The sequence below is a fragment of the Pogoniulus pusillus genome, chromosome 2 (genome assembly GCF_015220805.1).
Source record: "Pogoniulus pusillus isolate bPogPus1 chromosome 2, bPogPus1.pri, whole genome shotgun sequence".
Classification (NCBI taxonomy): Eukaryota; Metazoa; Chordata; class Aves; order Piciformes; family Lybiidae; genus Pogoniulus; species Pogoniulus pusillus.
Window position 1 is genome coordinate 41,699,172 of NC_087265.1, and position 24,626 is coordinate 41,723,797.

The following is a 24,626-nucleotide window of genomic DNA, read 5'->3' on the forward strand; positions in this document are numbered from 1 at the left end:
TTCTGGCTTGCACCACCCTTTTGTTGATGGGGGAAGCACAGGCAGGACAAAAACAAAAGGCTTGGGCCATTATATCCCCTCCCAAAGTGATAAACAGGTACCCACAGGTGTTTAGGTACTTGTTAGTGTCTTGCCCAAATAAGGGTGAGCAAGTCCTGGTTTCACCTGATATGGTTAGTTTTGCAAATGCCATTTTGATTGGTGAATCTCTGTGGCTAAAGGAGCCTTTACACTAGGACAAGTAATATAAATAGAGCTAAGCTGCAAGCAGGTGTGCTGTCTCTGCCTCACTGCTCTGCCTCAGTGTGTGCTGCTCTGCTCAGACAACATGCTCTGCCTCACTGCTTTTGGTTTGGACAACGTGTTCTGCTCTGCCTCGTGCTTCAGACCAGCTTAGCCCTGATGTTTTGGACTTGAGCTACCTGGAAACTTAAGTGCCTCAAGTTTACCAGAAGAAGGCATTTAAGTGCCTCATGACGTGCTGAGAAGTGCCACCAACGTTGTGCTCTCTGCACATCTGCCAGAGGTCTTGCCTGCACCTCTTCAAACCTCTGTGCCAGGAGGAACCAGGATCAGGTCAGATTGTCTGTCTCTTTCCCAGCACCTTGCTAAAGCCTGGGTAGATCTAGAAGCCTCTCAACAGCAGTCAAGATGTTGAGCAGTTCCAACACTGGTGCAAAGTAGCCAGGGACTATCTCTGAATTCTACTCCAGCAGAGTGAGTAGAACAGACTTTCCCTAGGGCTCCAGACTGCCTATTTGTAAGTGGGGCAAAGCTGTTTAGTGGCTAAACCTTTCCAATTTTCTGATTTTCCTAAATTGCTAGATTGCCTGTAAGCATCCTTGTGAAGATTTTCCTGAACTAATTAGAAACCAAATTTAACTAGTTTGTATATAATTTGTGGCTGGGGCTCTTTGGAAATAAAAGAACTACATATTGTTTAATTCCTGCCTGGCTAATTGCCACAACCAATTCAACTGCAAAACTCTATTTTCTTTGATTAAGTCTTTGCACATTAGCTTGTACGGTCAAAGCAATATGCTAGCACTAAACTGCTGTTGCTGTAAAGGGAGGTAAAAATAATCCCTTGGTCAAGTATTATACTTGTGCTTAAAATGTGGAGATACTTCTGGATTTGGTCATCTGCCTCATTGTATAAATTCCTGGGACGTACTTTATGGTAAATTGCTGTTGCACTGATTTGTACAAATGATTAGTTGATGCCACCTGTTCCTGATAATCATTTGAGACTCAGTGACATTATGCTAATACTGACTAATGAATCTTAAGGAATGGATATCAGTCTATTTAGAGGAGAGAATAAATGGAGAAAAAAGAACAATCTGGTTAAATGTTATACACTTAAAAGAATTGAAACGCACTCCATTCTTCGCAGTGTTTTCTGTTTGTTTAGTTTCATAATGTTTACTCTTTGCCCCGCAGAGCATAGGTGAGTGTGTCTAATGGGTGCCTTTTTCTGCTTTTCTGTATTCATCTTTTCTATGAAGAAAGAGAGATTCAAGCTTAGGAAGGGGGCTGCCAAGCATGGGCGTAGGTTTATTTTTCCTGTAATGTTAGCTTTGTACCCAAGGTGAAGGTGAGAAAATATCCTGGAAACCCGGATACTCATCTTCAAAGATCTATTCTTAAGTTAGTCAGTTGTGAAATAAGTGTGGGTTTCCTTTACATTGTCTAGCAAATGAGGTTGATTCTGGCGATGGAGTGGTCTATCTGCATATGAAGATACTGTCTTGCTCTAAAGTGGCATCTTTGTAGTGAGAGTGTGAATTCTTCAGATGACTGGCCCGGCAGTTAATCCTGCCAGAATAATGAGAGTGGGGCATAGAAGAGCAGCATTTTAAACACCAGCTTTTGTTTTAATTAAAACACAGTTTAAAATGATGAAGTGCTTTCAAGAGTGGCATTTTAGTACCTTGCTGCTGACTTAGTTATGTGTGAAAAGCAAGGAGTGCTACTGGGTTCTGACTGGGAAGTTGCTGCTGATTCTGCTGTAGTTCGATTGGGTCAAATTAGTTGTTTGGTAATGTGTTAATAGAGTTCCAGGTTTCTGTTTTCAGAATGTGGATTACTCTTGGTAGTGTTAAACTTCAGGATTTGCTGTTTCTGCTTGAGTTTGCGTACTGGCAATTAAAAAAAGATGTGTTAGCTAAGAAAAGCATAGGGGACAAAAAAGTGACGTTCTCCAAAGTTTGTTTACTTCAGGATATAGTTGTATTTGTGTTCTTCCTACTGCTTTTTGCAGCATCAACCTGCAGTGCACAACATCTGTCTTCCCAAGGATAACTCCTGCTTTTCCTGGATCTGGTGAAGTCTAAGACTAAAAGTCAACTTGTTTTGTACCTGAATTGTAAATATTTTTTTGCTGCTGTTCTTAAATTTACTCTTCTGGGTACTGTGTTCTATTCATGCTTGTTTCTAAGTGTATCACAAAGGCAATAACGTTATGAAACATGTAAACAAGGTGTGTGACTTTGAACTCCGTCTTGGTGAAGAAAGAGATTTTGTTTGCATCCTGTATTGTGAGATTAATTTACTCAAATTTTTGTTAGGGAATGTTAGAGGATGATTGAAAACCACACTTCCAGAAACATTGATGTTGCACAGTAAAACAGAATCTATCATCTCTTTCCAAAGTAGTCAGATAATCTGAACAGAGGCAGTGCATCTGCTAATATTAAACTATCTGTTGTGTTATTTGCAGTGAAATGGAAATGGGATAGCACTAAAAAAACAGGTTGGAAACCTGTTTTGTTCTACCTAAGCCCATTTCTCTGAGCAGAGATAATGATCGGTAGATGTCTGTAAATGTAGCTTTCTGTCAGGACCATACTGGATGACAGGATAAGGGAGTTGTTTTCTGATACTAGTGGGTTTTCTGCTGTCATGCTGTAAATCTTTCTGTGTTCAAAGAACCCAAATATATTTATCAGCAAGCTATCATAGTAATAAAAATAAAGCTTGCTTTGGACTGTGGATGAAAATGTAATGCTCTTCAGAGAGCGTTTGTGTCTAGGGCTGGCTAGGATGTCACTGGCTAGGTCATTTCTATCACTCATTCACTCCTATGTGATTGCTTCCTTCTGTGAGCAGCAATGCAATGGTAGGTCTTTGGAAAACACATCTTAAAGTAGACCACAGAACATATTTTGACATTTGAATCAAATGTTGAAAAACACCATAAAATAAAGCTTTTCACTGCTTTACTAATTGGCACTGCATGCTCAGGCAGACTTCATAGCATAAAGTCTCACCTTTCTTATTAAAGCTGTGGATTTGGGTATTTTCTGTTGCACTCACTGTCAATAAAATAGTGAGCAGTTGTATCAGTCTTAACGTAGTGCTTATGAAAAGTAATGGTGGTAATTCAAAGTGTTTGATGGAAATTGAGTAGTATTCCAGTTATTTGTTTTTAAGCCTTCAGATTGGAGATCTTTATGACTACTCTGTGTGTGGTTTGTGGTCTTCTGCAAGTGAGCTATTTGCAGCATTTACATGTAGTTCTGTCTCTGCCACCATTTATTATGGTGGTGTTATGTGCACAAACCATGTAAAGGTGCTTTGAGTCAATGTGTCATCACAAAGTTTTAGTTGTTAGGGGTTGTGTGTGGTGGTGGTTTTAAATTCATCTAGAATCTGGAAATTAATTTGTTTTAGAATATACCTGAAAAGATTAATGCCTATGAAGTTGTTAATTAATTTAAAACCAACTTGGGACTCTGCAGAGAATAAAAGGCTTGCAGTTTGTAGATAGCCATGTGTGTTCCCATGGCTTTTTTTTCTGGTTTTGTTTTTTAGTTTTGGTTTTGTTAATTAATTTGAACTTCATGACTATTCTGTTGTTGCTATATAAAATGTCATGTAGACGTGTCTGCTGACCCATTGCTATTAACTATCATGAAAAACATCATAACTATTTATGTTAAAATTCAGCTTCATCTTAACCTGTTTTCTGCTTTTTGGCAAATTATTTGTATAACCCTGATCATTGCTAGTTTTAATCACCACTATATTAAAAAAAAATTATAGAATCAACCAGGTTGGGAGAGACCTCCAAGATTATCCAGTCCAACCTAGCACCCAACCCTATCCAATCCATGATCCCATGCTTAGAAATTAGCTTACTTAGTGGATGGGGGTTGTTCAACTCAGAGAAATGAAGGCTCCAGGGAGACCTTATAGCAGCTTCTAGTATTTGAAGTGGGCCTATAGGATAGCTGGAGAAGAAGGTTTTACAAAGGCATGTAGTAACAGGATGGGTGGTGATGGCTTCAGATCTTGATTAGACATTAGGAAGAAATTCTTCACCATTAGAGTTGTGAGGCACTGGAATGGGTTTCCCAGAGAAGTTGTGGAGACTCCAATCCCAGAACTTTTCAAAGTCAGGTTGGATGGGACCTTGGGCAACTTGGTCTGTTAGGAGGTGTCTCTGCCCATGGCAGGAAGGTTGGAACTACATGATCTTTGAGGTCCCTTTCAACCTAAACCTTTCTGTGATTCTCCTTACACGAATAATGACAGAGAAATTAATGGATGGTTTATGTTTTATGTGGAAAGAGAGAACCCTGTCTTTTATATGTTGCACATTAAATAAAAAAGCTATTATCATGTCTGCTTTGTTTTAGAAAAACAAAATGTTGAATTTTCAGGTCATATTATGTATTATGCCAAAAATTTGAGCTGATACTGGATAGGGCTGGGTGATAGGTTGGATTGGATGATCTTGGAGGTCTCTTCAAACCTGGTTGATTCTATGATTCTGTGATTCTAATTAAACTTTGACTTTTGTATTTCAGCAAAATTCCAGCCTTTCTGAATGTGGTGGATATTGCTGGCCTGGTGAAAGGAGCCCACACTGGACAAGGCTTAGGAAATTCCTTCTTGTCTCATATTAATGCCTGTGATGGGATCTTTCACCTGATGCGTATGTATACTTATTTATATGTTCTTTGTGTAAGAACTATGAAACATTGTCCATTACAATTCTAAGTCATCAGGTTTTGAGTTTTTCCAGCCAAGAAAGTCCCCATAATACAGGTACATCTTGCATCATTAACACTGTGCTGAAGACTTGAAAAGGAACTGGGCTTGTGAAAGTGTTTGGGTTTTTTGTTCTTTCTTTTTTTCCTAGCAGTGCATGACAGTTGATTTATTTTATAAAGAAAGAGAACTGGAATGTAGTAGTAAAAAATGAACACACCGAGTTAGCAGCAATCTATAGGGTTCTGGTCCACACAGGGCAAGCTTCACTTCTTTCCTTTTCCTGATTTCCATATGACTTATACTGAGTCTTGAAAACCCCTCCCACTCACATCTCCTCTGAATTCCAAACACTTCTCAGTTAAAGGCTTTTTTATCCTATATTTCATCAGCTATTATCACAATATGGAACAGGCCCTCAGAGTCATATTGACAGTGTTTGCAAACTTGGCATTTAAAAGCTTGTTTACATAGAATCATAGAATCAACCAGGTTGGAAGTAGACCTCCAAGATCATCCAGTCCAACCTAGCACCCAGCCCTAGCCAGTCAGCTAGACTTTGGCACCGAGTGCCTCATCCAGGCTTTTCTTGAAGACCTCAAGAGACGGTGCCTCCACCACCTCCCTGGGCAGCCCATTCCAATGCCAATCACTCTCTCTGTGAAGAACTTCCTCCTTACATCCAGCCTGTACTTCCCCTGGCACAACTTGAGACTGCGTCCCCTTGTTCTATTGCTGGTTGCCTGGGAGAAGAGGCCACCCCCGACCTGGCTACAATGTCCCTTCAGGTAGTTGTAGACAGCAATGAGGTCCCCCCTGAGCCTCCTCTTCTCCTGGCTAAACACCCCCAGCTCCCTCAGCCTCTCCTCACAGGGCTGTGTTCCAGGCCCCTCACCAGCTTTGTTGCCCTTCTCTGGACACGTTCCAGCACCTCAACATCTTTCTTGAATTGAGGGGCCTAGAACTGGACACAGGACTCAACAGTGTTAACATATTACTTGCTTCACAGTACACTTTGATTTTCTAGTCTGAAAAGATCAAACTTAATGTTTGTGAATTTGAGGAAACAGGACTGCTGTCTTTTGGTTTTAGCCATTATTACACAGGGAATGATGAAATAAGTAAAAGCAATAGAAATACTTTTTGTTTGGTGATGGGAGTGAAAGGGTTGGTGTTTTTAGTGGACAATGTGTTTCTAAAACAAAACCCTGAGGTGTGGAATATTATTGTCTTAGAGTACTGATTTAGATCCTTAGAACCCTTGTTCCCATAAGCTTGTTTTTCTAAGCATATCTATACCGAGCAGCAGACTGTTGTGCCTCTACATTCTGCATGCTTGCTCAATAGGTTAAGTGTGCCGACTCAGAGGCAATTTATTATGCATCAGGAGTACCTAGACACTGACTTGTCAAGGAGTGTTAGTACTGGTTCCAATCCAGGAAGACAAACTCTTTTGGGAGTGGTATTGTGTTCTTAGGCTTGCGTTGTTGAAAAATAAGACATACTTTTGGGACCATTTGCTTTCTTAAGATCTAATGCTTAAAATTTTTCTATAACTGCTTGTGCATGTGTGGAGCCTCACTTCTCCTTTGAAAACTTGTGCTTATTTCTATTTTATATCTACTACTACTATTTTTTATTGAAGTTATGTAACACATGCTTTAAGTGGAGTAGAAAACTATGGACTGTTGATTGTAACTAAGGAGTTAATACTACTTAAAACTAGACATTTTTTAAATGCAAGGCCAGATCCTTACTGAGTAGAGTGAAATCTTTTGAACTCATGCATTGTTTTAAGAACCAGTATAGCCTTCACATTGAATTTAATGTATAAGCATATTATAAATGCCTGTATCCACCCAAGGACCTTGCAAAAGAAAGGGGGACAAGACTCTGCAAATCTGTTGCTCTCCTGAGGCTGTGATTACTGTTTTGACTGGTGTCAATTGAGAACAAGTGATAAACTCTTTGTAGTTGCTTTTTTTTTTTTGATACTTGTATCATAAGTGCTTGATAAGGAACAGATCAATGTTAGGTAGCGGAGATGGTGCTATTTAATCTAGGTGTTGTATAATCTGAAGGATTTGTTTCAGGTAGCAAGTGTAAGGGTCAATAAATACCATTTGTGTTTGGTAACTGAAAGAGGAATGAGTCTATTGTGGGTTTTTGAGCCATGTGAATACTTCATATGAGCATCTATCTCTTCTAATCTAGACTTTCTACTTAGGTGTTTTCACTTTGTTTCAAGAATTCTTAAGTGTAACGGTTATGACTTTTTTGTGGCTGTTTTTCTTCTTTGGGAGCAAAAAAGGTGGTGGAGTCACTTTTTGAATAGCACTTTTTAGTATTAAAGTCTCGACCCTGCCTCTTATGCTGCTGTTGTCAGATGTGTTTACCTAGAACACAAGCTAACATGAACTGAAGTACAATTCCTGTGCATTGATTGCCCAATAAACACAAAGATCTTTTGAAATATTACTTAGGAATAATATCAATTAAAAAAAATTATGCAAAATTTTGTGGTTGAGATGTAAACCTACTTTGCTGGAGAAAAAAAGTGCATGCTAATTCTACTGGAATACTGTAAAAGCAAAGATTTAGACCTAAAAGCTCATAATAACTCTATAATAAATTTAAGGAGGAGGAGAAGAATCTGTTACACAACAAGAATGCTAGTTATAAAATCTATAGCTCACTGAAGTTTTCAACATACCATGTTAACTTACAGAAATCTAGCAGCCTTTTTTCTGTGCTGTAATGTTTGTGTACCCACCCATCTGTCAAAATTATTTCCAGTCTATAAATCTCTTTTTACAAGCTTGTGGCATACCTGGAGTTTACACAATTTCTTTCAGATTATAGAAACTAAGTGAACTGGTTTTGTAAATCCTTGAACTTTCCAGATCCCAACAGTGTGAAGATTTGTTGCATTTTACCATGTTTTGGTCCAAGTTCTTATTGGGCTATGTGTGTTTAAGAATCAGCATCCTGAGACCATCAGTTTTCATTTTGGCAGGTAGGCACTGAAGCTCTGCAGTTCACAGGATCACAGGATATTAGGGGTTGCAGGGGACCCACGGAGATGATCTAGTCCAACCCCCTTGCCAGAGCAGGACAATACTATCTAACACAGATCACAGAGGAACACATCCACACAGGCCTTGAAAGTCTCCAGAGAAGGAGACTCCACAACCTCTCTGGGGAGCCTGTTCCAGTGCTCTGTGACCCTTCCAGTCAAGAAGTTCCCCCTTGTATTGAGGTGGAAGCTCTTTTGCTGCAGCTTCCACCCATTGCTCCTTGTCCTATCCCAGGGAGCAAGAGCTTGTCCCCTTCTCTCCTGGCCAGCCTTCAGATACTTATAAACATTTATCAAATCCTCTCTCAGTCTTCACTTTTCCAGACTTAATAAGCCCCAGGTCCCTCAGCCTCTCCTCATAAGCCATGCCCTCCAGTCCCCTGATCATCCTCGTAGTCCTCTGCTGGACCCTCTCCAGCAGATCCCTGTCCCTCTTCAACTGGGAAGCTCAAAACTGAACACAGTATTCAAGATGAGAACATGGTATTCAAGCTATGTAGAAGCTGACTTAAAGGGAACCAAAACAGGTTGCTCTTGGTGAAGGGAAATAGGGAGTGGTCTGGAAGGTGAGGCTTTGTATGCCATTAAGCTGGGAAGGAGGTATTGTTGAAGATGAGGAGAAGACAAGAATGATAAAATGTTCTTAAGATATACTTAAGGAAGTGATTTGGGGACTGTGCTTTTTCAAAGCATTAGAAATTTAGTGTTTGTTTTCACTAAGTTTTTGTTGGTCTGGAACAAATTCTCACTTTTAAACACTGAAACCATTATTCCCTATATTTAGGGTGAGTGCTCTAGTCTGCAGTACCACTGCCCATGTTAATGGCTAACATGTGAAGCAAAACCCTGTGGAGAACTGGGCTTGCTTTATTTCTGGATGCCAGGCAGAAAGTAAAGCAGATTGTTGCGGGGTTTGTGTGGCAGACCTCAGGGTCTGTATGCCCAAATATATAGAAGAAAGGCTTGTTAGGAGGCTTTGACTTAGTTCAGTTGGTGTTTTTGCAAAAAGCAGTTTGAGAATTAGCTAACTTGTGTTAATTAAGGTAATGGTAGGCAAGCAAGTGTCTAGCTAGCTTTGGAGAGCTTTGGTTGAGTATGGTGAGGCAAACAGGTTGTGTCACTGAAGGTATTTTGTTGTAGGCTGAAAGTTTTAGTACTGTTTTTTAGTCACTGAGAATGTGTTGAATTGTGTTTTCTTTAGGGAAGAAGCTTTGTTTGACTTTTTTTTAGCTGTCATAATAGAATTCACTGTTGTTACCTCTTTGTGTTTTGAGGTGGATTTTAGAGAAGGTTGTGCCTATCAGTTTATCCACCACAGGGTGCATAAGTGAGCTGCAGCTGCAGTACTTGCAAAGTAATTACAATTACACTTCTGCTGGAACTGTGGAAGTTCTACTTGGTGTTTTCCTAGACTGTTTTTCTAAGGCATAAAGCTGAGGGAAAACGAGATTTTTTTATCTCTTTGGCTAATTCTATACTTTCCTTACTTCATTTAAAACAGGAAAATACCTTCACCTTAAAATGGTTATGGATTTTCAGATTGCCATGTCCTAGATATATTATCACTCTCCTTGGGAGACAGTGTTTATTAAATCAATGAAAATATTGTTTTTATGTCTAAGGTATATTCTTAATGTATCTAAATAAACAAAGTTATGTGTGAACAGAACGTGATAAGGGTAATAGAACAAGAAAAAGGGCAAATAAGTTTGTGTTGAACACTGCTGTGTTTTTGTACACAACTAGTAATGGAATGAAGTACATTTTCTTAGCTCAGCAAACAAAGTGAGTGTTCCTATGCAGAGCAATACCTTTGTGGATTTTTATACTTCCTACAGATCTTTTTTCTGTTACATGCATAAACTGAAAATTATTGATATTTAAAATAAACCATATGATTTCAATACACTTAAAAAAAGTAGTGGTTATCCTACTTTCTTAGGAGTATATTTTATATTTGGCCAAAGCCACTGATGAAAACTTCAGACAGATAAGTTTGCTTGCTGAATGAATAGGGAATTGAATGTTAAAACTGTTTTCTGCCCTGGATAGTGGCATCTACAGCATTAATACCATAGAAACCTGACACAGCTTTGTTCAGCTCTGGAGTTTCACTGTAATTTGAGACATTTCTGACAGTCTTCTTTTCTGTGTGTCTGTTTCGGAAGGCAGGCTGTTTGAAGATTGCAATAGTATTTCTTCCTAAGTTGCATGTTTTAAACCACCTTTCAAATTCTGTAGCAAATCTGTCAGATTTACTCATAGAAAATTAATTTCTTCACATGATGGCCTAAAAATGACAATCTTGGTTTAAGTGTAAATTTACAAATTGCTCTTAAATAATGCTTTAATGAAGAAAATCTCAGAGGTCAGTGTTTAGTCCCTACTACAGTTCTGTCCAGTTTTAGAATGTACTGGATGTTAAGCAGCCAGAGCTCTTTGCATCTCTGAATTTGTCTTCCCACTGATATTCTGCAGTCTTAGTTTTCTAGAAAATATGTTTCACATTTTTCTCTTGTTTTCAGCTTTTTTAATGAAATCCAGTCTTTCTCTTCAAAGTTAGAGAAATTGGAAGGAAATTTGTCAGTAAAGTACTTTGCTATCAAATGCTCCTTTTTAATAAATAGAAAACCTTAGAGTTTGTTGGGCAGTGTTTGAAGTAGCACAGGCAATGCTGGCTGTTGTGGAGGAAATTGAGAGCTCACCTGTATGCCATTGCCTGCTCTCCCAGTTCTGCAGGGTGGTGCGAGACACCTGTGGTGGGTGACATAGCACTAGGGGAGTGCAGACAGGTTCTCTGCCAGGGAGTGTGCTGATTCTGCAGCAGAGGAGCCTTCTAGGGACAGGATGTGGAATTTGGTAACTGGTAATCCGTGAAATGTTCTTTGTGACAAGATTGAAAGAACTATGAAACTAGGTAAACATCCTCTGCCATCTTCTGAAAGTGGCCAGTGTGACCAGCAGGAGTTGGTTCCTAAAATCCTTTTCATTTGATTAGGGCACTGGAACACATGCCTTATGAGGAGAGGCTGAGGGACCTGGGGCTTCTGGAGAAGACTGAGAGGGGATCTCAAATGTCAGGAGGAGGGGGACAGACTCTTCTCACTTGCTCCCTGTGATAGGACAAGGAGCAATGGATATAAGCTGTAGTACAGGAGGTTCCCCTTCAACACAAGGGGGAACTTGTTACTGTAAGGGTCACAGAGCACTGGAACAGGCTCCCCTGAGAGATTGTGGGGTTCCCTTCTCTGGAATCTTTCAAGGCCTGTCTGGGTGCATTCCTTTGTGACCTGAGCTAGATTGTATGGTCCTGCTCTGGCAGGGGGATTGGACTGGATGATCTCTTTGGGTCTCTTCCAACCCTTAACATCCTATGATCCTGTAATTGCTTTTACTCCAGTTTTATGCCTCTTGTAACTGACACCGTATACTACGTCCCCTCACTCTGCCTTCTTCTGGATTTTAGGTAACTTTAAACCAGTTTGCTGTAATTTAAGGTTCAGAGATGAATCACGTGACCTGAGGCTGGTTTACTCTTGTTTGCATGTGAGTTTTATTGGGAGCTTTGCAGTAATACAGCCAGTGTTTTGATTTGCCTGTAAAAATCGAAGTGGTAGTAACCCAGTGATTTAATTAAATAAGATGCATTTTCTGTTCTGACATAATTTTTTGAGATTCTATAAAAAGTGTGTATTTTCTATAGAGAAATGCTGAGCATTCTGTAGCTTTTATCTGTTTGAGGCATGATAGATACATTTTAGTGTTTCCTTTTTTTTTTTCTACACATTCACTAAGAAGAAATTATACCTGCTGATTGCTGCTCCTGGAAGCTGACTGCTACAGAGAGGAGGCATATGATGTTATTACTTAGCTACACTCCACTGCACTAGCATTTCAGTGAACAAAGTATGAGTTGCATCTCATGCCTTCAGCATGTTTATTCTGTGCTTTGGGAACTTTACTGACTCTGGTTATGCAGCTGTAGCTTGGCTGTGTCATTTCTGCTATCTGAAGGTGTTTTTTCCATCTCTATAGGGTGCAAATATTCACCTTAAAATTATCAAAACATATCTGTCCTACAGAATTTCATTGTCTTCACAAATTTCACTTCAGCTTTTTGAAAATGCTTTGACATTTATTATATTACTAATGATAATTGCTATCTGTTAAAATTGGGGGTCCTCATTTCACAGTGTCACAGTATCATCAGGGTTGGAAGAGTCCTCACAGATCATCAAGTCCAACCCTTTACCACAGAGCTCAAGGCTAGACCATGGCACCAAGTGCCACATCCAACCTTGCCTTGAACAGCCCCAGGGACGGCTGAGGTTTAAAAGTAGTTTACACATACTAAACTTGTTAATGTTACACCATCAAGATGTGTTTCTGTATGCTCTTGAGTAGATAATAATTTTTAGCGAGATTTCATCTTCCTTCCTATTTGCCATTAAGGTAACTTTAATGTCTAATAAAATATTTGGAGCAACTCCCAGTTCAGCTACACTTTTTCACTTAGCTTTTAGTGACTTCTAGATATTAAAACTAGAAATTGTGAAAGCTTTCAAATTAAAGTTGTTGTTGTGGCCACGTGAATCATTTAATTTTATTAACCTAGTGCTTGGAGGTTTGGATTTTTGTGTGTGGCAGCTGTTTTTGTTGGGGTTGATTTTTGTGTAGTTTTTGATTAATAAAATGTTGCAATGTGTTTTGATTCTGGATAAGGCTGTGCATTGTAGATTTTCTTTTGATTGCAGAGCTGTGAAAACGGCATTCCTCTATTCTTTTTAGCAGAACATTGCCAAAACTGAAATTTTTATTAATAGAGTTCTTTATGTTACAATTTCAGAATATCAGGTGGCAAAACAACTCACCTTGGGGTAATTTGTCTTGAGGTCATGTGTTACCTGCCTTTTGAATTGTACCTCTCAACATTCAGATACTAAGATGGGTTTCAAAAGGAAGGGAGGCTAGTAAAGACGTTCCTAGACAAGAGATGCATGCAGGGCATGGAGTCAGTCATCAGCAAGTTTGCAGATGACACTAAGCTTGGGGCAGATGTGGCTGGGTCGGAGGGCAGAAGGGCTCTGCAGCGGCACCTTGACCGCCTGGACAGATGGGCAGAGTCCAATGGGATGGGGTTCAATAGCTCCAAGTGCAAGGTGCTGCACTTTGGCCACAACAACCCCATGCAGAGATACAGGCTGGGGTCGGAGTGGCTGGAGAGCAGCCAGACAGAGAGGGATCTGGGGGTGCTGATTGATACCCACCTGAGCATGAGCCAGCAGTGTGCCCAGGTGGCCAGGAGAGCCAGTGGCATCCTGGCCTGCATCAAGAATGGTGTGGCCAGCAGGAGCAGGGAGGTCATTCTGCCCCTGTACTCTGCACTGGTTAGACCACACCTTGAGTACTGTGTTCAGTTCTGGGCCCCCAGTTTAGGAGGGACATTGAGATGCTTGAGCGTGTCCAGAGAAGGGCGACGAGGCTGGGGAGAGGCCTTGAGCACAGCCCTACGAGGAGAGGCTGAGGGAGCTGGGATTGGTTAGCCTGGAGAAGAGGAGGCTCAGGGGTGACCTTATTGATGTCTACAACTACCTGAGGGGTGGTTGTGGCCAGGAGGAGGTTGCTCTCTTCTCTCAGGTGGCCAGCACCAGAACGAGAGGACACATCCTCAGACTGTGCCAGGGGAGATTTAGGCTGGAGGTGAGGTCACCCTGAGCTTCCTCTTCTCCAGGCTGCACACCCCCTGCTCCCTCAGCCTCCCCTCACAGGGCTGTGTTCCAGGCTTATTTGCCTTTTTTTTAAGACAGTGATATGGGAAGAGGCCTTAGAATGAAAGCTAATGCTGCAAAACAGTTGTCTGTTTTGTGTAATCTACTTTGTAGGAGAAGCATCTGAAGAACAGAAAAGATTTTCATGTGTCTTGACTAGTAGGACATTATTGACCTAAAGCAGAATTAAAGGTCCAACATGAGATTCTTGTGAATCTTCAGATGTGCATCTTGAGCTAGGGCTACCACTAAGCCTAAACCTGCAAGAGGGAAAAGTTTTGTACACTTGTATCCTGTTCAGTGCAGGATAAAGTAGTTTGACTTGGTTAGCTGTGGAAAACCCTCAACTAATCAGGCAAATAGGACTAATACAGGAGTGACAATAACCTTTTAAAGAAGAATTTTGCAAGACCTCTAGTTCTTTCTTGGGCAAAATATTAGTGTATCTGAAATCTAAGAAGCTGCACTGTAAAATCATAGTCATCATCTGCTTTCTTGCAGGAGTTTTTTTTCCTTTTGGTGTACATATGACAAAACTTAAGTGTTTGTACCTCGAAACTGTTTGCAGGATGCTGCTTACAGTTTTATCTCCCACAGAGGAATGAATTTGTTTTTCTGAGGACATGGTTATAGATTGTGGGTAAGGTCCTTTAAAATTGTCATTGCTCTAGCAAGATTACCTTTCTCTTAATTGAACTGCCTTTATTGGCTGAGTGAAAACCGTACCTCAGCTTTGATACATATTCCTCTGAGGCCAGATAATTACAGCTTAAAGCACAAATAAACTCAGATAAGGATTTAAATGTGCTTTATCATCTTATTTGTCACAAGTAATTGTTATTATGAGAGACACATAAGCCTTCCCAGATACATGGGTGTGAGGAGTGAAAAATTATGCTTTGCAGAGTGCTATAGTTTTTATCCCTGATAATGAAATAAATATATCTCAAGGATATATTCTTCAAAAAGGTTGAGGTGAGAGCTGTAAATGTTCAAAAGTTATCGTTACTAATCAGAAACTCTAAAGATTGTTTTAAAGTGAGCTTGCCTCTAAATGTCACAAGTCACTTTGATTGTACACTACCTAGGAGATTTCAGTCTTGAATGAAGTCTGTAATTTTAGTTAATTACTTGTGCTCATTGAGAAGGAAAATTATTGTTCTTGCGTTCTTTTCTGGCCTTTATTGTAGCTCAATAATGCTGGATTTGTAAGTCTCATGCTAATTGAAGTTACAACGGATTTTGTAGCCCACTTTGTCATTCGTTTTCAGCCTTATACCCTGTGCCTCTCTGTCCAATGTCTGTTTCTTATCAGAATAGATGAAAACATAAAAATTTCTTGTCTAAAGACTACCACCCTTGTTGGAGTAGTAGCATCTAATGCCATTCTATTTATAGATGGAACTTGTTAAGTTTCCTCAGCAGGCACTTAAAGCTATGACCTCGTAGGCCAGAAACAGGAGAGCTACCTACTGAGCTATAAGGGCAATCTCTCAATTCTAAAGAGTACATAGAAAATTTCTGATATACTGTACTGTGAGTCATAAAGTACTTGACCAGTAACCCCCCCCTGCCCCCTCCCCTGAGAATAAAGACCAGGCAGGTTATCTTTACTGAGTTATTGCTATTATTTGACCTACAACTACTTCTATTACAGTTCTGTGTCATACGGCGGTGTGTAATTGCTACTTAAGCAATACAGATGAGACTGAAAGGTTTTTTTCTGTAGCATTTAAAAGAAATTATTAATACAGAGTGAGTATATTTAGGTGACTTTTTGGAAACATTTACCTGTTTTAATGGAAGCCATCACTTAATGTTGTAGGGTATCTTGGCTTTAAGGCACTAATAGTTTAATACTTCCTAAGTGATTCCTTGTGCCATGGACTTGCTTGAAAGCTTGAAGGAGAAGATACTGTAGAGTTGGTTTGTGTGTGGTGTGGGGTTTGGGTTTTTTTTTCCTGGTTGTAACATGATACAGGAAAGCCTGTTTTACTTTTTCCCTTTGGTTGGAGGAAGGCCACCTAAGTAAAGGTAAAATCAACAATGCTTTTTAAGAATTTGTGAACAGAAAAAGCTAAGTGGATGGTGGTTTGTTAGTACACTTGAATTAGCTGCAGTGATTGTATCGGAAAGGTGAGTGGTCAATAGACTGAGGATGTCATACCTTAGGTTTTAGAAGGCTGCTTTCTCAGAAATCAACACCTCAAAAGAGCCTGGGAGTTAGGGATTTTGTTGTTCTTAATGCAGAGTTTTATTTAAAGCTTAGAAATAAGCTCTTAGAAGCACTTCTCTGTTTTTTCTAATTTATATATAGATAGCCATGTTCCCTAATGCAGCTGAGGGCAGAGACCTGCCTTGCTTTTGGAAAGAGCACTACAAGTTAGCGGTGCTCAGGGGTTCTTTGTCACTGACTCTCATTGCTCCAGTGTTTAGGTGTAGCAAGTGAGTGTGCAATTGTCAGTATCACGTGAGCTGATGTAATTATTGCTGAGGCTGATGCAAAATTATGTGACTTTCTATTAAAATAGACAAAGAGCACTCACAAAAATGGTTGTGATGCATCACCTGTGGGAGTGGTGGTCTCCAGGTGAGGGAACCAGTCTAGAGGTGCGAGTAGTACAGCGTTTAGTGTCTTGAGGCAAGAGACCAAGGTTCTGTTAAGATTTTTCTCTTTCGCTAGAAGGGAACTGAAGTCTAAGAATTTAAAGTAAAAATCTGGAGTACCAGTAATCTAATTGAAGGGGGGATAATACATTTGGAACATTTGAGGAGAAGAGTGTTGGTGAGCACCTTGAGTGCTCTTTTGTGCTGGCTTATTCTATTAAACAGAACTTGGTCATGTCATGGACTGTGTTCAACTCATGTTCCTAACCCAAATGTGCACATCACTGTACTTTTGCTATATATGTTTGTAGTAAGCATTATGCTTACAAGTTGTTTTGAACACTTTCTGTGCTCTGCTAGGTCTTTCTCAAAATGTATGAATTCTCTCTTGTTGTCTGGATTCCTTGTACTGGTATTTCTGTCACATGTAAGTGTGATAGTGCTGTGACATGAACAGTGGAGTAATTATTGCAGTAATGAGGACCAGGAGGAATCTGGCTCTGGGTCTTTTACACTGTCTGTAAGTTACTTATCCTAGACAAACTAAACAAAGCACCTTGCTTAGTTAAGGCATATAATTGTAAGACTTATTTAAAATAGACTTCTTTGGTGTGTCATGCAAATCTGTCTAGGGTTCTTGGGGTGTCTAAAGTACTTTATTCTTTTCTTGCTCATAGTCCCATAAGTGCTTAAAAATAACTGGCATCAGTTACTGTACATTAGAAAACCAAAGAGTGTATTTATCTGTACCAAAGGGCCTGCTTTAGGAGTCACACCCAAGCAAAAGCTCCGTTCAGAAGTCCAGTTCAGATGCAACCTTTTTCAGTCTAAGACTGTTCACTGTACTGACAGAAAAACCTTTGGTTCAGATCTGTTTCAGAATTGATGTTTATTGGAGCAATTATAGTTTTCATACTGATCAAAATGCCACTTCCCAAGTCATACTTTGTGCCTAACTTATACACTGGGTAAGTACATTTTTAGTAGCTGAAGCAGTCAACTCTTTCTCTTACTTACATGCTGCCACTTTCCCCTGTGCTATTGGAACTGATTGCAGAAGCATGTAGTAAATAAAGGCTTTTGGGTTTTGAAAATAACTCTCTTCTCTGTATTCTTCTTTCTGAGTTATTTTTAAAAATAGGTCATTTCTCTAATCAGTTTTAACATGTAATCCAGCACACAGTTGTGCAGCTCTAGCAGAGAGAGCATTAAACTTATGTGGTAAGCTGAAAAATGTTTGTTACAAGGCAGCCATGGGAAATGTGATGCAAATGGCATCTTTTTTTTTGTTGTTGTTTGTTTGTTGTTGTTTTGTTTTTTAATTTGCTTCCAAATCTGCAAGGCTTAGAGATGTTTTCTTTCAAAACTAGCATGTTGTCTGCTGGAGTTGGAGGAAAAGTGACTTTTTTGATCAGTTATGTGTGTTGAAAATGTTAATGTGATTCAGAGTTTGGTTGCAGATGTGCTTCTACTCTGTTTTAATGGTGAAGTATTGATGTGGAAGTACTCTGACTTCATTTGGTGAGCTTTCAGCAGAGATAGCTGGTGTTTTTCTAGTATGCTTTTCAAAATGTCTTTCATCCTTAAGTTGTGGTGGGAGAGGTCTAGGCTGGATGTTAGGAGGAAGTTCTTCACAGAGAGAGTGGTTTGCCATTGGAATGGGCTGCCCAAGGAGGTGGTGGAGTCACTGTCACTGGAGGTGTTCAAGCAAAGCCTGGCTGAGGCACTTAGTGTCATGGTCTAGTTGATTGCCTAGGGCTGGGTGCTAGGTTGGACTGGATAAGCTTGGAGGTCTACTTCCAACCTGGCTGATTCTATGATCCTGATGAAGCCCAGCTTCATGTTGGCGAAGGGTGAAGCTTTAAGGTTGAAGTTTTTCATTTATTAAACAGGTAGCAATGACATTTCAGCAGAATTTTTGATGGCATGGGTTTTTTTCTTGTTTGGAAGCTGTCACACTTACACTGGCTACTCTTGGGTTTCTCCCAGCTATTTTTTAAGTAGGATGTGTTTTTATCCTGAAAAACAAAATTAATGTTGGGCTGAATTTCAATGCTGGATGTTTGTCAGCGGTAGTTGCTAGAAATGCTTTGAAAACTGTTGTTTTAATATTGATGCCAAGGAGTCTCTAGCCTTAAATGACATCCTGAAGCCTTAGTGCCTGAAGGCAATTAAGATAATGTATTAATAATTAACCATTTATTCTTGTGGAACACCTTAGAAATGATACTTTCTTTTCTTGAGTTTTGTAGTTAAGACTGTGGCTTCATTTTGTTGAATACAAGAGCAGTCTCACTCCTTAGAGCCTCAGTGTTTATTGTTTGATAATTAATTTTCATTATTTATTTATTTTCTGTTAAAGTTTATTTTTAAAGGCTTTACAGAATCAAACAGCCCTTCTTCCTTTTCCTTACCTTCTTTCTGCTCTCCCTACACACCTCCACTCGGTCATACATGTTTTTCTCCCAATAACAATAGAGGCAGATAAGCTTCCCTACCTCAAGTTCACTTTACTAGTTAAACTTTTAGAATAAGTTTGAGCATTTCAGTACTTACTGAGATAACATTTCCTTGAGGCTTACTGTATATTTTTTTATGTGCCAAACTTTGGTAATTTGATGTGAAAATTGATGTCTCAAAACTAAATAGCAGTAGGAATGGTAAGTCAAGTGTGTGAAAGAGTTGCATAAGGGGGGAAAGGTACAAGAATCTAGGGCTGCCTGAGAGGGATTGCTTGCTTTCAGAGAAAACATGGAAAGAGGCAGAGGGAATCTGAAAGATAGGCAGTGTAAAACTCTGGCTTGAGATGCTCTGCGCTGCTGTAAAGTGTCATAAAGCTGAAAGATTAATAAGTGAAATTGTATGTAGTGTGCATGACAAAAACTTTGTCATATATTTTAATTGTCAGGGATGGTATAGTAAAACTGCCTTGCAGAGGAAAAAAAAGTCTAATATCTTGGTATGTGTATTTAATCTGTCCAAACCAGCAAACACTAGAATGTTTTAATCATAAGCAGATGGTTATTTCATAGTGTAATTACAAGGCAGAATATAAAGATTGGTTTGGTATGCTTATTGCATTTTTTTTTCCTACTCAATTTATAATTTAAAAAAAAAAGCAACTAAATCAGTCAGTAGTACTCTAAATGCCTTTTTTTCCTCCCAAAATGTGCATTACGTGTGTATTTACGGTATCTTCTGATTTGCCTGGAAGTGGTTTGCTCTTAAACAGCATTCCAGTATCTGAAGGGGGCCTGCAGAAAAGCTAAGGAGGGACTTTTTAGGGTATTAGGGAGTGACAGGACTAGGGAGAATGGAGCAAAGCTGGGGATGGGTAGGTTCAGCCTGGATGTGAGGAGGAAGTTGTTCAGCATGAGAGTGGTGAGTGCCTGGAATGGGTTGCCCAGGGAGGTGGTTGAGGCCCCATCCCTGAAGGTGTTTCAGGCCACGCTGGATGAGGCTGTGGCCAGCCTGATCTAGGGTAGGGCATCCTTGCCCATGGCAGGGGAGTTGGAACTAGATGATCCTTGTGGTCACTTCCAACCCTGACTGATTCTATGATTCTAAATGCAACTGTGGTGTCCTACTCTGCATTCTGTCTAGTGTAGACATTTAATTGTTTAGAACTAATGGCTTAAAGAAAACAACACCATTGGTTGGACTGCAGTATTTAGAAAGAAACCAACACGTTTTTGTGATGCCACTCTTGGTCCTAAACTCCATCAAGGAACAACTGAAACATCACACTTTCAGCTGCTTTGCAGACCCAGAAGTAAAAATTTCCTTCCAACTGTGCTTACAATATTCAGCTATTGTTTGAGATGGGTATAGGAAAGACAGCAAGAACAGCAAGAAAGACAGCGGATGACACTAAGCTGGGGGCAGATGTGACTGAGTTGGAGGGCAGAAGGGCTCTGCAGCGGGACCTTGATCACCTGCACAGATGGGCAGAGTCCAAGGGGATGGCATTCAATAGCTCCAAGTGCAGGGTGCTGCACTTTGGCCACAACAACCCCATGCAGAGATACAGGCTGGGGTCGGAGTGGCTGGAGAGCAGCCAGACAGAGAGGGATCTGGGGGTGCTGATTGATACCCGCCTGAACATGAGCCAGCAGTGTGCCCAGGTGGCCAAGAGAGCCAGTGGCATCCTGGCCTGCATCAGGAATGGTGTGGTCAGCAGGAGCAGGGAGGTCATTCTGCCCCTGTACTCTGCACTGGTTAGACCACACCTTGAGTACTGTGTTCAGTTCTGGCCCCCCCAGTTTAGGAGGGACATTGAGATGCTTGAGCGTGTCCAGAGAAGGGCGACGAGGCTGGGGAGAAGCCTTGAGCACAGCCCTACGAGGAGAGGCTGAGGGAGCTGGGATTGGTTAGCCTGGAGAAGAGGAGGCTCAGGGGTGACCTTATTGCTGTCTACAACTACCTGAGGGGTGGTTGTGGCCAGGGGGAGGTTGCTCTCTTCTGTCAGGTGGCCAGCACCAGAACGAGAGGACACAGCCTCAGGCTGTGCCAGGGGAGATTTAGACTCGAGGTGAGGAGAAAGTTCTTCACTGAGAGAGTCATTGGACACTGGAATGGGCTGCCCGGGGAGGTGGTGGAGTCGCCGTCCCTGGGGCAGTTCAAGGCAAGGTTGGACGTGGCACTTGGTGCCATGGTCTAGCCTTGAGCTCTGTGGTAAAGGGTTGGACTTGATGGTCTGTGAGGTCTCTTCCAACCCTGATGATACTGTGAAAAAAACAAAACAAAACAAAAAAACAAACATTCTTGTCTTGAAGTGATACAGTTTATATGCTATAAGTCACTGTTTAAATATTGAGTGTTTTGTGCAATTACAAAGCATTGTGAATGTAGCAGAGCTCAAGTCAATGGGATCCAGAACCTCACCTCGGTTTCTGCCTATGTCAAAGTAATGTTGGTTTTTTTTTAACCCGACCCCTAGTTTATCCTTGTAGTTAGTATGTTGAGCTTTTACTTGTAGAGATTATTTAGTCATTATGCTAAAACATATTACAAAAATTTTGGTAATGAAGAGTTAAAAACCTCTCACTGTTTTCTTTTTTGTAAGCCACCTGTTGCCTTAGATGCGTAAGTATACGAATTTGAACAAAGTGCTCATCACTTGTCAACCATCAGTGGCAGCATAAAAATTACTTGTGGTGCTTGCTTTGCAAGAAGTTCTTTTGTGTTTGTGACATCAGCTTTGTTTTATACAATTAAAGTGTTACACGCTAGAATAATCTAAATTGCAACCACTAAATGGTGATGTAGTTCTTTTTTCATAGAGCTGAATTTGTTTACTGGTTGTATACAGCTATTGACTAGTGTTTAACATGACATGTCCCTTTTTTCCTTGAACAGTCTTTGGAAAAGGTGTTTTTTGTGTCCTCTTTTTGTCTCCCACCTTCTCCATTCCTCCTCCTTTCTCTGTTATGGCAGGCTTTTCTTGTACTTTTTTTAACAAGTAGGTGTAAGTACATGTTAGGCTTCAGGGTTGTGTGTGGGGTGGGTGTTTTTGTGGGGTGGCTTGGTATTTTTTTTTTATCCCAAACTAGCAAATGAATGGCACATGATGATACTGCAATAATGATTAAAGTCCTGCAGTAAAGGGATCTGGACTTCAGAAGGTATATTGTTCCATTATGAACTCGTTTTAAGACAAATGGAATAGTTTTTAGTTTGCAGTGTTTAAAATAAAACCCAAAAGCAAGCCCTGGTTTTGATAGCACACAGGATTTTGTTATTCTGACCCTGCACTACTGATGACTGTGCAGATACCTACTGAAAGGCTTTCTCTATTGGAATTGTCAAATCTGTGCTGTTCATTTCCTCTGTTATTGCTGCATTTTTATTTACCTGTCTTTTCACCCAAGTGAATGGGAGGAATTTGCATGTGACTGAGTTATGATTTTTTTAATATTAAGATGTTTTTCTTGTATTAAAATAAATTAATTGCTGTAGAAGTTTGTAGAAAATACTGCTGTCCTCCTTGAATAAAGGCTGTTTTTTATGGAGAAATCAGTAAAGCAGGCTAAATGTTGGTTAAGTATTCAGTAGACTTCTCTTGTGCCATGTGGCCTTAGGAAAGGAATAACATCTCTTCACAGGATCACAAGATGTTAGGGGTTGGAAGGGACCCTAGGAGATTATTGAGTCCAACCCCCCTGCCACAGCAGGGCCACACAATCTAGCACAGATCACAGAGGAACACATCCAGACAGACTTTGAAAGTCTCCAGGGAAGGAGATTCCACAGCGTCTCAGGGGAGCCTGTTCCAGTGCTCTGTGACATTTCCAGTCAAGAAGTTCGCCCTTGTGTTGAGGTGGAACCTCTTTTGCTGGAGCGTACACCCATCGCTCCTTGTCCTGTCATAGGAGCAAGTGAGCAGATCCTGTCCCTCTGCTCCTGACCAGCCCTCAGATGTTTATAAATGTTTATTATATCCCCTGTCAGTCATCTCCAGACTAAACAGCCCCAGGTCCCTCAACCTCTCCTCATAAGCCATGCCCTCCAGTCCCCTAATCATCTTCGTAGCCCTCTGCTGGACCCTCTCCAGCAGATCCCTGTCGCTCTTCAACTGGAAGCCCAAAACTGAATGCAGTATTCAAGATGAGGTCTCACCAGGGCAGAGAAGAGGAGAAGGAGAACCTCCCTTGATCTGCTGGACACGCTTTTTTTTAATGCACCCTAAGATCCCATTGGTCTTCTTGGCCACAAGGGCACATTGCTGTGCCATAGTTAACTTGTTATCCAGCAGGACTCCCAAGTCCCTCTCCACAGGGCTGCTCTCCAGCAGATCACCTCCCAGCCTGTACTGGGGCAGTTTATTATTCCTTCCCAGCTGCAGGACTCTGCACTTGTCTTTGTTGAACGTCATTTGGTTCCTCTGTGCCCAGCTCTCCAGTCTGTCCAGGTCTCACTGGATGGCCACACAGCCTTCAGTTGTATCAGCCAAGCCCTCCAGTTTGGTGTCATCAGCAAACACTTGAGAATTCCCATGCTTTATTTTTGTAGTATATACTTTGACAACTGTGTAATTCTATAGTAATTTGCATATAGGCTCTGCTGAATCTGTATTAAAACCTCTGGCTGCATGTTAGTTCTGGAGCATTAAAGGTTGCCTTTATGGTCACCCCTTCTCCATGGGCTGGAAAAACTGAGACGGGAGCGTTTAAACTCAACTTTCCTGTTCTTTCACAAATATAGTAACTTACCTTCCTGAGGGATACTGCAAATTAGGGACTGCTTACCCTTGCCAGCTCTGTTTTTTTAACTCAAACCTCTTCCCCGTTGTGCTGATGGCAAAGTGGTTGTTTGCTCATGTGTTCCAACCACTTTGTGTAACTCTAGTAGAATGAGAAGTCTGTTCATACTGGTTACACTTGGGACAAAAAATTACTTGATACTGAAGTTCTTAAAAACCAGATATCATGATATTGGTAGGTTTCTTGTTATGCCAGTTACTTCTTTTACAAGGGAAGGGGGGGAAAAGGTAATCCTGCAATCTACAAATAACAATAAAAGTAGCTTACAGCTGAAAAATGATTACAGCACTGCTCCAACAATAATCCTGTAGCGATGGAATAGGAAAAGCAAGCTATAAAGGCAAGCTAAAGACCATGCAAATGCAGCTGCATGTATCTTACCCTGGGCAGCTGCAAGTGGGAGCTAGGGTTTCTGCTGAAGGAGGTGAAACAACAGAGTGCTTTGTGGGGACAGGCTGAGAGACTTGGGGCTTTTTAGTCTGGAGAGGAGTAGACTGAAAGTACATTTAATAAAAGCTTGTAAATATCTCAGCTGCTCACTTGTGCCTTGTGACAGGACAAGGGGCAGTGGGTGTAAACTACAGCACAAGAGGTTCCACCTCAACACAAGGGGGAACTTCTTGACTGGAAGGGTCACAGAGCACTGGAAGAGGCTCCCCGGAGAGGTTGTGGAGTCTCCTTCTCTGGAGCCTTTCAAGCCCTGTCTGGCTACATTCCTCTGTGATCTGTGCTAGATTGTGTGGTCCTGCTCTGGCAGGGGGGTTGGATTCGATGATCTCCTTTCCATCCCCTAACATTTGTGATCCTGTCGTTGTATAGTATCTCTTCCCATGCAGTGTCTCTGATAAGAATGTGATTATTTTAATGCTCACATTTCATGCTTATGTTTAAACTGATAAACTGTTAACAACAATC

General features: G+C 40.7%; 1 protein-coding gene across 2 annotated transcripts in view; it reads left to right on the top strand.

Annotated features, from left to right (window-relative positions):
- OLA1 (Obg like ATPase 1) overlaps positions 1-24,626 on the top strand; it is a 120,458-nt gene that overhangs the window by 13,081 nt on the left and 82,751 nt on the right. For both annotated transcript variants that reach the window (XM_064162445.1, XM_064162436.1), the window contains exon 4: positions 4,815-4,942. In XM_064162445.1, the coding sequence (XP_064018515.1) occupies positions 4,815-4,942 (128 nt within the window). The remainder of the gene's footprint in view (positions 1-4,814; positions 4,943-24,626) is intronic.